The 13,731-nt window shown below is 34.6% G+C and overlaps 1 protein-coding gene across 2 annotated transcripts in view; it reads left to right on the top strand.

Moving 5' to 3' along the window:
- LOC111427959 (Neuroligin 3) overlaps positions 1 to 13,731 on the top strand; it is a 113,351-nt gene that overhangs the window by 96,899 nt on the left and 2,721 nt on the right. For both annotated transcript variants that reach the window (XM_023063334.2, XM_023063333.2), the window contains exons 6-7: positions 13,301 to 13,452; positions 13,574 to 13,692. In XM_023063334.2, coding sequence (XP_022919102.2) covers positions 13,301 to 13,452; positions 13,574 to 13,692 — 271 coding nt within the window. The remainder of the gene's footprint in view (positions 1 to 13,300; positions 13,453 to 13,573; positions 13,693 to 13,731) is intronic.

Raw genomic sequence — 13,731 nt, 5'->3', positions numbered from 1 at the left:
ACGAAACATGCTCAAAGTTATGCCGTTAGATTCTACTTTTTGTTTTTTTGTAAACGCTTTTGTGAAATGTTTACTGAAATCCCTGAAAACTAATAATTGTTTTCGAACACTATAAATAATTTCTCAATTAACTAAAAGTAAGTAAAGTCTTGGAAATTCATTAATTTATCTTTTCCTAGTTCGCATTTGTCACTCGTTCCTTACCTAATTTCTTGCTTTACCAATTGGCATTAGAAGACAATAAGGGACGTTGAGGAACGTGTACAAATGCGGCGGTCTACTGCAGCCGACACCGCAACGTCTTGCAACCTAAAGTGGCCACAAGAAAAGACAAATGCTTTATTCAGCTTCCCCTGTTCCCTTTTGCCATCGCCTTTACCCTACAAGGTGCGGTGCACGAGAGAGCTCCTGACGAATTCCTGCAATTATAAAGACTGAAGGTGCGCCGCCTGTTCCGACGACAAGAGATTGATTAACCGTAGAGAAAGGCGCACACCGTCCTTATCCGTCTCAATTTCTTTCGCTCATAACCCCCCAAGACCGGCAGGATTACTAAACTTATTTGTCGACGCTCCGGGAATCGTCGGGAAGCAGCGGACATATTTTATAACTTTTCGACTTAAAGTGCGACGCCTGGAAATGTACACGTTCGGCGAGTGTCAGACAAAATGGGGAAGGATTTTATTTTCGTTGTTATGTCATGATATATTTCCCTCCTAAATAAGACATTTTAAATCACGATTTATTTTATTTCTCATCTTTATTGACTTTATTTCATTAATTTCAATTTACTCTTATAACTTATTTAACAGAAAACTTGAATTGAAAATTAACGTAAACATCTTCTATTCACGGTGGTAAGTCAGTAGGGCAACTCACAAAAGTGTTAATTAATGCAAGAGCAACCTTCCGTTTAAAAGCAATGAGAGGTAGTGGCGAAAGCGTAAAAAAGACTAATTAGCCCTGTGGAAATTGCTTCTTGATTAACGCACAGTGCGAGAGCATTGTAGAGAGCTTGTCCGGAAGCTTTCCGTGAAAGTTTTCCCTTCGCTTTTCCTCCTTCTTTTTTCTTGGCTTGACGTCCTGTTATCGCGGCAACAAAGAGCGAAAACTTCTCATCCACGCCGAGCCGTTAAGACTTAATGGCGGATTTAAAGTTTGATGGAGATCGGGTTTTCCGTTTGCTTTATGAACGTTGCTTCTTTGATAATAAGAGGCGAAACAATTTTAATGAAATTTTCAAGCTAATCGTGCTGCAGTAATAACCGCTTAAGTTCCATATTAAAACAACTTGAAAAAAAATTGAAATTCAAGTAGGCACATTAAAATTCAGTCATACTTGTGCATTCCACCGGTATAACGCAAACTCGTGCTTTTGGGGTTTCCCAAAGGGTCTAATGCCATTAAGAGTTTCTCACGAAGGTCCTGCAGAAATTTAATGCCGAAATGGGTCCGTTAATTTGTGCCCTCCTTCAATTACGGAGGACAATAACAAGTCCTCATTGTCACCCGTTTGATTGTTATACGAACCTTAGCGAAAATATCTTCCTTTTCGGCATTGTGCTCCGTTCCGTTTGGGCCAATCTTCAAGAAGTGTTGATTTACAGTGGCCAATCGACGATCTCTTGAAATACCGAGCTATTAAGATTGCTCCCGTGGGGCGTCGGCTGCAACCTTCCGGTTGACTGTTCCTCGCTCGGAGTCGTTTTCTCTCTGTTCGCTGTCGTCTTTTCGGATTTCTCCGCTCCCTGGATCGGATCCAAGCGACTGTATTCGCTCATTGCAGGGGATAAAAGGGTCCCTGACGCGGAAAGGGCACATTTTCAGGATGCCACCGATGCAAGGCTTAATTTATTGTGCAAAATATTGTCCTTCTCGTGCAGCAGCGTTCATCGTTCCTTTTTAGTTTTTTGGCCACTGCCCCGCTTCGTTATTCACAACTGGAACGTTATTATTCTCTCCGCCCTCGCGTTTTACCCCTTAAAGACTCCATTCATCTAGCATTTTGTATTCAGAAAGCGGGGTTTTAGTGAAATCACCGGACTCGAAGTTTACCGGGATTTATGGTGTTCATCGGAAGACGTCTTCGGTGTGTCTCTGTTTACCGGCTAATCAGATTTTCACGAGCTTCAATAAATCCTTTCAAAGCTTCTCTAAAATACAGCGTTTCAAACTTGTACACGCTATACAAAATCAATAACTTAATCAAACTAATTATCTTAGATTTCATATTGAATTGCGTCAAATTACATATTTCTTCATTAATGATTTTTATTATAATATTTAAAAAGATCGAGGAGCTTAAACGAAACTTTCAGGAATTGTTTTCCTATTCAACCACCGGCACAAACAACATAGTCTTCAAATAACAAGTGAAATAAGACTATGATACTGAAGCTTATCTGACAAGAAAATCATCATTGGGAAGTAGAACGCAAGGTGGACGAAGTCGCTGGCGAGCGACTCGGCATAGTTGTATTTCATCGTTTTGTATACCAACACTCAATTCTGTATTGATAACTTAGAATCAATAAACCAAAGAGGGGTGCTCCTTTTTGGCAGTTCACAGGAGGTGGTAGAGGAATTCAACGAGGTTATCGATTTCTTATCTTTAGAGTTTAAACCATCATCAAGAACTGCTCGCGAACGACGTTGACATCGTTGCAAAAACGTTGATGTGTATCATTCATGACCTCGGAGATGACCGAAAACAAATGATTCGTAATTATTACGGTAGATAATTAAAAAACGAGTAAAATGAGCCCAAACTCGATATATCTAAGTGTTATAACACCCAAGATATCTTTATTTATATAAAATCAAGATGGCCGAAAACAAAACACTAATAACTGTGCCATCTATGTTTTTAATAGTGAACTTTATGGCAGATACAGAGTGTGATACATCAAATTAGGTTAAAATTTTTCGATCTTTATAAAAATCTTATTAATTTTGATTTTAAAAATTTATTTTACAAAAATTTTTTTAAATTTTTCAAATTGTAAATATTTATTTTACTAATAAATATTTTTAATAATAAGCACTACAATATGAGAAACACCTCATTAAATTTTGCAAGATATACGATGCTCGAGCAATTAGTAAATGTATCCATAGTTATTTAATGGGTTTGATTCCGTGGTAAATGCAGGTGCAGAGAAAATAACCATCTATATAATGAGCCTGTTTCTAAAGCCACAGGTTATGACGTGCATTATTTAGGAACGTGCGAACATGAAGTTGCCAACACTATAGACTTGAGATGCTGTCTCGTATGACGTGATGTGTTAAGGTTAAGAGCAGATTTTTTTTAAGTGATCACCTGTAATAACTAAAATAAAACTTACCAATGCACCCCCTTGATCAATCGAAATCTGATAATCAAGACACATAACAGGGTTTCGAAAACCGATCGTAACGAAGATATACTGCTCTCGGTCGAATACATACATATATAACCGGGGAATCAAGTGTGCGTGGCCTGGTGACGTTTCATCCCCGCTAACTCGACTCCGGACGCACGAGGGGTCGATCCGGGTGCCCCGACGCCGACGCCGCTCCAATTATAATAGATGGCCTGTCACGGAGAAAATGGGCGAGCCGGTTTTGCTCACTTAAAAACAGATTGATTTTTTGCAATATTTGCCCAGCAGACGATTTAATCCACGGCGATATTGCTGTTTTCGCAATTATAACCAAACGACGTGTTTAAACGAACTCCAGTATTTTTTTCTTCATTAAGCGATTACAAAATGTAAATTTTGCAAAAATATTTCTTGGATAATTGAAAAAAAATTTATTTTATTAGAATTGAGCCAAATAAATTTGAGTTAAAATAGATACATAATAACAATAAATAAATAATAACAATAAACCATAAATCATTAAATGAAAAACGATACAACTATTGTTAATTGTTATGGAGTTCAAATAACTTTAATGAATATTTTGGTTCCCTTTATTTTTTGAATCAAAAACAAAATTGATATATTTACGTTTATATTTTAGTGATATGCCCCATTAATTCCCCGTTCAAATATATGATATATATTAAATATTTCATCAATGCATTTTGTTACAACAATTTATTCGAAAACTATAATCACACTCATATTATTCATATTTGCTGGCAATCATTAATTAGCTTAATTATCATTAGCGTACATCTACTAATCTGCTTTAAGAGCATTTCGTTGTTATGTGGCATCCTAATTAATCATCTTGTTCACATTCTATTTAATAGAGGTTAAAACTACTATGACATGATGTGCAACATTTTTATAAATTTTGAGAACAATGCGTTTCAACCTCGAACACAGTGCAAAAGACAGATAATCTGACAATACACATTGCTTGATGACATTCAGAACAGCGAACTTTCGTCTGATTAACAACTACGAAACCGAGCTGAACAAAGATCGAAACGTTCCGGTAACATACCGCATTCCATTTCGGGAAGTTCTAATGATGTCGGATTTCCTTTCCACAATGAAAATACTTCTCCATGGTAAGGAGATTGAATATGAAGGGAACAGAAAAAAAAGAACATTAACTAAATGACATCAAAAATAAAACGTAGTGGTTTTCCGAAGAATTTCTTGAAACAATATCGTCGGTTCTTTTTCGTTTATTATCTCTATTCATATTCAGCATATTAGAATTCCACTGAAAATGCACGCAACGTACATTTAAAGCTCGTTCGCTTTCGTTCGGCCTTATTTCCATTACTAACAATTTTCCATCCAGGGTTTGCTCGCTGCAGGTAACCGCATCGTTGGCATTCGGATGGGAATGTAATTGATGCGAGACGTGGTGAAATATGACAAGCTCAGGGCCGTACTAAAAACGATTGTTCATTGAAATGCATCCATTAAAATGTAACTATTCAAATATAATACGAAATCTTGTTCGTGTTGAAATGATTTTAATTTTTTTTTACATCCACTGTAAAAATATGTACTTCAATACTAATTCCAATTTTATCAGATATAAGGGTTGGGTCGCATAAGTCCCTTAAGCCCAACTGCGATGCCGAGAGAAGGTAATCTTTCTTCGGCTAGCAACGTTAGCATGGGGAGAATATACAGCGCCATCAGAAATGGATTTCATGTTAATTCAGCTTCTCTCTCCTAACGTTACTGTGTTACAAATCTTTTCCTCCGCACGTCATCCGGTTATACATTTCGCGTCATTTTCCAACCGCGACACCAGCTCAAACTGGAACTAATCTCTCTCTACCATCGCGACCGCATAATCCGACCCTGTATCTAATGGGAAAATCATTTCGGTTGCGAAATACATTTACTCCTTTTTCTTTTTTCGCCGTATCAAAATCCTAATTGGTTAAGAGTACAAATCAAGTTGCGGCCTATTAAGGTAATTACAGCGTGAAAGCAAAAAACCTTTTATTTTAAAAGATATCAAATTTCGTTAAGATCCACTCTCTACTCCTTAATCGTTCTCTTAAATCCAACAGTAAAAAGTTAAATCGCTCCTTAAAGTTTTCCTTTGCAATTAACGATCTTTAATTTAACTTCCACAATTACATTAGAAACTTGTATAACCTACTTAAAGAAATTTATGGTTTTATTTGTATTATTTTATATAAAAAAATATTTTTTTTTAGTGATTATTGAGGGCGCCCAGTCATTTCAAGTTTGATACGAAATTGAACAAAAAAGAAAACGCCGGGTATTCACCGCATGACGTTGATATATATGCACAGCGTGCCAGTTCGATTTTGTACATCGAATTTCCTTTATTTTCCGAATCCGAAACATCAGTTGGCACTGACAAGACAAATGCCACAGTTCCAATCTCGCGCCCCCTCACGGTTAGAACCCCCACACACAAGTTATTAAATCCCACAGCTTCAACCTTGCGCAATTGCTGACTCTTATTGTGAGGGGAACCTTATATTTACATAATCAAATATTTGAGTTTCTCCCAATCAATAAAACATAATTTATATACTTTAAAAAGAATTCGCAGTTTCAATTTATTTCCACAAAAGTCTTTGCGGAACGGTTGCTCTATCTACTTAGTTACAAAATAAACGTCAGTTTTTCTACGGTAAAGCTAAATCTGTGGATATCTCGTGTCCACCTACTTCTAGATAAAGCGGGCGAGGAAAGAGGCCAACTGTCCCTAGAAAGACTGACAGTGAAACCGGGAGTAGAACGGCTTAGAGTAACTAGATAAGGAACTGAATCCCGAGGATCGATAGAAAAGAATCCCGACAACAATCCCGCATCCTATTTGGGTTGCACCCAAAAAGAACGTAAGACGAACGGATTCATTATGTAAACCTTCCGGTTGTCCCAGTTAAATGACAACGGCAAGTCTTGTATATACAGATTCATATTATGGTTTATAAAAATGTTACAAGTAACCAAATCGAAAATTTGATTCAAATTGGAATTGAAATTTAGTTAAAAAATCATAACTTTTTTAAAAATCGGGTTAGGATCATGAAATATTTAATAATTATGTTAAAAAAAGTTATTCTAATAAAAAATACGAAATTAATATTGGAGGTAGGATAAAAAAGTTGTGGTGGATTAAAATATAAAATTGCCTTCAAGCTGTGAAAATAATGATTAATAAAGTTAAAAAAATGTATAACTAAATAAAAGATTGGGTACGAATTGTTAAATTTTCAGGAATTGTTCTAAAAATAGTGTAGTTTTTAATAAAAAATGCAAAATTTCATAGAATAGAAATAGTAGATAAAAAAGTTACATATAATGAATAATGGAGAAGTTAAAAATTTGGTCCAAATATAGATTGAATTTCAATTAATACACACCTATTTGAAAAGTCAATAAAACGTAAAATGGAATCATGAAATGTTTAATAACCAAACAAATCCATACGTTTTCAGTTTACTATTCCATCAAATAATAGTAAATAACCTGTAAGAAAAACTTTTATTTGTAAAAGTGATTGTTATAAAACAAATATTTATACCCACTATATTCATTCGGTTTTATTTTATCAAAAGACTAACTACAGTATAATTACTCTGTAGATTGTTTTAGAGGTCATAAAATACAATGTAAATGTAAAGTGGTTCTGTGGTCTTTGCTCTGTAGTAGAACAAGTACCGTTGTTTCTCTGCTCGTTTTATGATAATATTTGTCTTCGCGAAGACTTTGTTTAGAATTTTAACACTGCCGCCACTGTGAAATTAATTTCGGCCTGTTGGCGACCAGTTAATAGGGAACAATTACCCCCGGCTTATGCGTTATTGCCCATAAACTTTCTCGGCGTTCTGTATTCTTCGCGCGAAACTCGGGTCGCACCCTTTACTCGCGAAATTAAATTAATGACGGCAGTTTGGTGATAATTTATAATTGAAAGGCCCGTTGACTTTTTCCTGGCCTATACCGTTGCCAACTCGCCCCGTAATAGCTCACAATTTATATTTCACGGTTTGATAAATTTCCAAGACAACAGGATTAAGATGGAAAAAATATGAAGACAACCAAATCCCTATCGTAAATTTAAAACGACCTCGTTTATAATATCTCACCCCACGTGTTGTATTAGAACGGGTGCAATTTAATAATCACGCTCACGTTGTTTATAAAACAAATAGGGATTGTCTCTAACTAATATTTCTGCTACCAAATTACACGTTCCAATTAATTAGTGTTGCTAATTATCAATTATTGTAATACCCCGATGACAAATAAGCATAAACCAAACTACCATATGAGTATAATTTGTAATAAATCATTTCTATTGTTTGGTTCAAATACACAAAATTGATTTTATTGTTTTTTTGTTTCTTAAATTAAATTAACCTGATCGTTTATGAACCGGGACGATATGGAGTCCTTTTAATTGCCATACGAATCTAGAACTCGTTATAAGTTGTTCAAGATACGAGGACAAACCCGAACGATAAAAGTTCTTTTAGCTTCTACTAAGCGAAGAAACGAGGGGGTGAGAAAGGTCGAAGTCGTCTGGGGCAGCCGGAACTTATTATTAATGGAAAACTAGTTTCCTATGTAATTTACTGCCACTATATTTAACGGTTATTTTAGTGGGAACGTAAAATTTTAACGGAATGACCCTAGCCCAGGTAATATCACCATCCTGGGTGCTAGTTTTCTTCAACTACAATCATTCACCATTTGCGTTGGTTGGTTTCAGCTCTGACCTCTTCAGGATTGTTGTTTATTGCCAGCGAACAAGATCAATAACTTAAAAGGTCGTAAATTTACGAAATTTTTATCGGAACGAATTTTTTTTAATTAACGATTTTTGTATTAAGATAAACGGGCGAAGTGTATTTATTTTGTCATTAAAGGCGTCATTAAATAAAGCAAAGACGTTTCCGTCGAGACGTTGTAGTTACCGTAAAGCTCTTCGACTACGATGCAGTCATTTCAATTAATTTTGCAGTTGTAGCTCGGGAAAATGGGAACGACTAATCCGAAAATGGGAAGTGCTAATGGTTTGGTTGGGAAATTGGGAAAAAGGATAATAAAAAAGTTCAATACGAACTAGACAGAAATAGGATTTTTACGGAAACTTATTTTTAGAATCTTATTTTTCTCCTTCTCTATAGTCCAATCTAGAGACTTTTTAATCTCAAACTTTTTTATAACCTAACCCAACATGTATTGGGATTTTTTTGAAATTCCTCTTTAGTTCAATATTTCGAAAATAGCAAAATCACTTGTTTTAGAAAGAGAGAGATTTTTCTCTAATTTGCAGTTAAAGTGAAAAATGGGAGTGTCACAGGTGCAATTTTTGTCATTATAGGAACTATAAAATAGGTATCGATTAAAAAAAGTGTCATTTTCAAGAAAAATGTGTTGGTCGTAAAACAGAAATTGCAAAGGGTGCATCTCTGGAGATTTCAAAGATCCAAAACCCAACACGGGCCACCTAAGAATAATAAATCACCGCGGCCCGTATAAACAATTTATGTAAAACCGTTTTACGGGTGGCACCAGCAGTACAAAGAGCCGTGCAGGGTCGACTTCGGTACTAAAATCGGTGCTATACACAGAGCCGTAATCTGCAGCTTTCCGTTGGGAACGTAACAAATTTTACAATGGCATAAACCGCTCACGGTTAATTTCGGAAATATATTCCATTACGAGCCCCCTTACGGACTTAATCACAATAAAAAAGTGGGCGCTTTTTTAGAAAGGGAAACGGAAGGCGCTTGAATCCTCGTCGGGAATCGTAAAAATGGTTATGAAGGGCCTAATTCGGCACTCCTTACCTTAGCACTAACGTTCATTAAGCTAATTCGGACTTATAATTAGCTCGGTTTATGTCTGGTGGTGGTGCAGTTTAAATGAACCGCCAATTAGGCGGCTTGTGGCTTATGCTGGTAGAATAACGACGCTTTTAGTCACGTTTCAGCGAATATTCGTCTTGCTTAACGATAATTAATTAAACCAAAACGAAATCATTCAAAAACATTCACCAAACATTATTAGAATAGTAAATGTGGAAATCCTGGAAATCGACTATACAAGGGAATTAAAACAAAGTTGTCCTTTTTTCCTTTAACCGAGCTTTCGGAATAATTTTATTCCTTCTTCAGGGCAAAACTAATCAATTAAAACAAAACAAAGGCGAAGACTTACAATTAAAGATAAATAAAAATTGAACATACTTACAAATGGAAGCATAAAAATCCAAATACATAACGTAAGCCTGGATACTCAGTTTAACACTTCAACACTCAAAAATGTGTAAACAAATACATTATCAAAGTTACAAAAATTAAGCACAAAATAACGTTAAACTACAATTTAAAATTATAAACGTCTAAATTATAAAGTTCGGCACGAGCCACGTTAAAAGTTGAAAAACCAGATTTACACGTAAGAACCAAAGGAACAAGGAAGGGAAAAAAACGATCTTTATTTCAGAAAAATAACAAAAGGTGGCGTTGAAAATATGAAACATTACAAATCCAAAAATAAAAAACAATAATAGTTATTTATATTACAAGTTAGAAACATAATTACTGTACGAGTGTGAAGAATTGCACGACGAGGTCATAGACCGAGTCGTGTAATCACACGAGTACTGTAATTATGCTCTAGCCCACGTGTGATACACAGCATTTTATCTACGACTAATAAAAATTACTAAAAAATCAATTTCTTTAAAAAAGTCTATTTGACATTTATAAAAATATGTTGAAATGATTGTTGACAATTGTCAGTTTCAACAACATGTTTACTCATCTGGAATAAGTGTTTCGAAATGTAAAAACATAACAATTAATGTTTATAATAAATGGTATTGTTTCTCTGTAAGTAGATAGCACTTTTTCTTTTGTATTGTTGCTCGTTTCAATAAATTAAGTCTGTTCTAATTAGGCTAAAAATGCGTTACATAATGAAACCAGTGCGGTAATGAACTTCATTACGTAACTCAAATCACCTCAAATGAGTGCGATAATGATGACTTATCCAAGCAGTCGTAGATAAAATGAATTATATCTAAAACTATAAAAATATCAAAAAAGCCAAATAAGTTAAAAAGTTAATAAAAAACTAAAAAAACAACAAGTAGAGTTATCTCTGGAGTTGTTACTGGAAGACCAATTATTTGCAACTAGGAAAGCATATACAGAATTTAAATTTTCAGTATCCATTCTAAAATTCACCGATCCAACTTCCCTATTAATATAAACCATCCTATACTAGGTGATACAGCTAGATAAGTATTGAGAAGTAGTTCCTATATATGCACCATCGCAATTGCTACATAGGACCTTATAGATGACATTTGACTTGGATAACAACGGTACAGGTTCTTTAGTTCTTGAGAATAAACAGGAAAGAGGTAAAAAATTGGTGTTAGAAAACCTTAGAGGTTCAGGGGATAGTAGAGAATTCAGTTGTTTAGTGAGATCGAGTAGATAAGGAATTTTTATATATTTAGTGATCCTAGTTAGATTAACAGTATGTTGTGGCGCTGTCATGTTAATAATATTAATCTTACTACTGTTGTGGTTAAGGATACCACCCAAAAGATGAGGTGAAAAGCCATTATTATTGAAAATGCTAAACAACCTTTTTTTATTACTTTCCCAAAAAACAAGGTTGGAAATTAATTTAATAGGGCCGTTAAGATTAATCGATTAGAAAAAGCGTCTTTCAAAAAATCTATAATCTAAATTAAATTAGACGGATTACTAGCGTTTTCACGTACGAAAATTGTTTAATTTTTGCAATAATTAATGTAAAAGTTTAAAATTCCTCACCCTCGACTCCAGATGACGTTTTAAGTAAGAAGAAAGAAGTGACAGACGTTCTATGTTTTGTAGTTAGTTACTGTTTTCTTCTAGATTTTATACGCTCCAATCGTATGCTCAAATCTGAGAAACTTTATTATTTTTTTCTTTGGAAAAACTAAGCCTTAGAATCAAAAATTACAAAATATAGGGTCAATCAATTTTAAAAAACTTTCGAATAAGCCAATAAAAAAAAAACTTAACGGCCCTATTTTATCCCGCATAGCGACAATAGTATTAATCTTTTGATTGATAGGATGATTGGAATAAAAAAGTGGCTCGTGCCGAACTTTATAATTTAGAGGTTTATAATTTTAAATTGTAGTTTAACGTTATTTTGTGCTTAATTTTTGTAACTTTGATAATGTATTTGTTTATCATTTTTTTGAGTATTAAAGTATTAAACTGAGTATCTAAGCTTACGTTATGTATTTGGCTTTTTATGATTCCATTTGTAAGTATTGTTCAATTTTAATTTTTCTTTAATTGTAAGTCTTGGCCTTGATTTGTTTTAATTGATTAGTTTTACCCTGAAGAAGGAATAAAATTATTCCAAAAGCTCGGTTAAAGAAAAAAAGGACAACTTTGTTTTAATTGCCTTGTATGGTCGATTTACTATATTGTAATGACCAAGAGTCTTTTCCACAAATTATTAGAATATTTTCAAATACTACCTAGATTTAAACCTTTCCCCGTTTGAATAAATAAACGATATTTACACAGATTATGTGTAATATTTGCAAGTAAATTCTACGTAATGGTTTGTAACAATAAACAGCTGCGACGACGATGTTATACGTACGACTGGTTTATTAGCAGAAATAGGGGCCATTTTCATATCGTCGAACTCTCTGCATCGTTTATTGGTACCTAGAACCGTGGCCGTTGCGTTTTACCTTAAACGTTAACTGCCACCGTTTCCCTTTATTGCCCATTTCCCAGAAATTATGTGTACACTAAAGTAATACAACGCAATATTCGAATTAGATGAGGAATCGATATTGTTTGATATTAAATGAAACGAAAAATAAGAGTTGTAAGAATTGTTATTTCTTCCATAAAACCATATCAGAACTTTTTTTATTCAATGTTATACGTTTCTTTTGAAATTACGAAGTAAAAAGATTTCAAAAAGCAACTCCCGCGTGGTATTTGTAGGTGCAAAAAAATGCATCGCCGGAAACACCTAGAAAAGGGCGCTGTAACTCGTAAGTAATAGGGGTAAAATAGGTTACGTGAAAAATCTAAATTAGTAAGTTAATAGGCGACCGGTGAAAGCAGCTCTGGCGTTGTTTAAACAATTTTTAATTAACGTTTCCTTTTTCGCCGGCGCGCCGGAATTATCCCCATGGCGAAGCGTGTAAATGGAAAGTTTAAATTGAGGAGGGACGCGCGTTGGAGAATCTCGGTTGAGGCGAAAAAATGCGCCATTAAAATTAATATTACACCCGCCGAGTAGCCCGAAATTTTCAGATTATACTCGCAAATGAAACTCGCTCTGCGCAGCAACGGTTCACGCGATAATCTGCGAATTTTAAATTTCATACATATTCCACTTTTGAGTTCGCTTCAGATTATCTTGTGAACAATTTTTCGGTCTCAAATCTCCGCGTAAAGAAACATTATTCATACAAAAAAATTTATTTTAATCATTTTTATTTATAACACACAATCATTTATTTAAAATCAATCTTTGTAAATCACGATGAAGAATTGAAAAGTACTGAATCATACTCTTTTCTAAATTGACGCCGATAACATGTAGTGTTTAAGCCTTATCGATATCTTCATCCATTTGTTATACTCAGTGTATTTTTCCAATTAATTTGTTCGACCTTGATTTCGTTATGATTTTTCGACCGCGGCTTTATCTTTATATAATTTTGATTAATTAAGCTGAGGTCGAATTATCCTTCATTAAGAGAAAATCATTGCCAACAAATTTTTCACTTCTAGGATCTGTGCTTTATCAACTGCGTTGTTGGCCAATATAACATAATTGATATCATTTTTAATTTTTAGAGACAAGGTTGCATACATGGTGAAGAGTTACCATATGTATTTGGAGCACCTCTAGTAGGTGGATTCATGCACTTTGGCCGAAACTACACCAAAGCAGAGGGGCTTTTAGCTGAAACGACGATGATCTACTGGAGTAACTTCATCAGAACTGGGTAACTAATTACCTCCATTTACATCCACTTATCTTCTACTAACTTTGTCACCTATCTAACCGTTTAATTAAGCGAAATTGTTTAAAAAATAACCTTTTATTTTCTTCTTATTTCTTTGTAGTAATCCAAATGAACCACCAGAAGGAGACATATCGCATGGTATTAGACAAGAGAAAAACCGTTTCAAGAACATAGAATGGACGGCGTACGAAGCTGTTCACAAAAAGTACCTAAATCTAGGTTGGTACACTTGATATCCTTCACTTCACCGAACGGGAT

This window comes from Onthophagus taurus, chromosome 6 (genome assembly GCF_036711975.1).
Source record: "Onthophagus taurus isolate NC chromosome 6, IU_Otau_3.0, whole genome shotgun sequence".
NCBI classification, from domain to species: domain Eukaryota; kingdom Metazoa; phylum Arthropoda; class Insecta; order Coleoptera; family Scarabaeidae; genus Onthophagus; species Onthophagus taurus.
The sequence above is the reverse complement of the archived record's forward strand: the minus strand, read 5'-3'. Positions and strand labels throughout refer to the sequence as shown.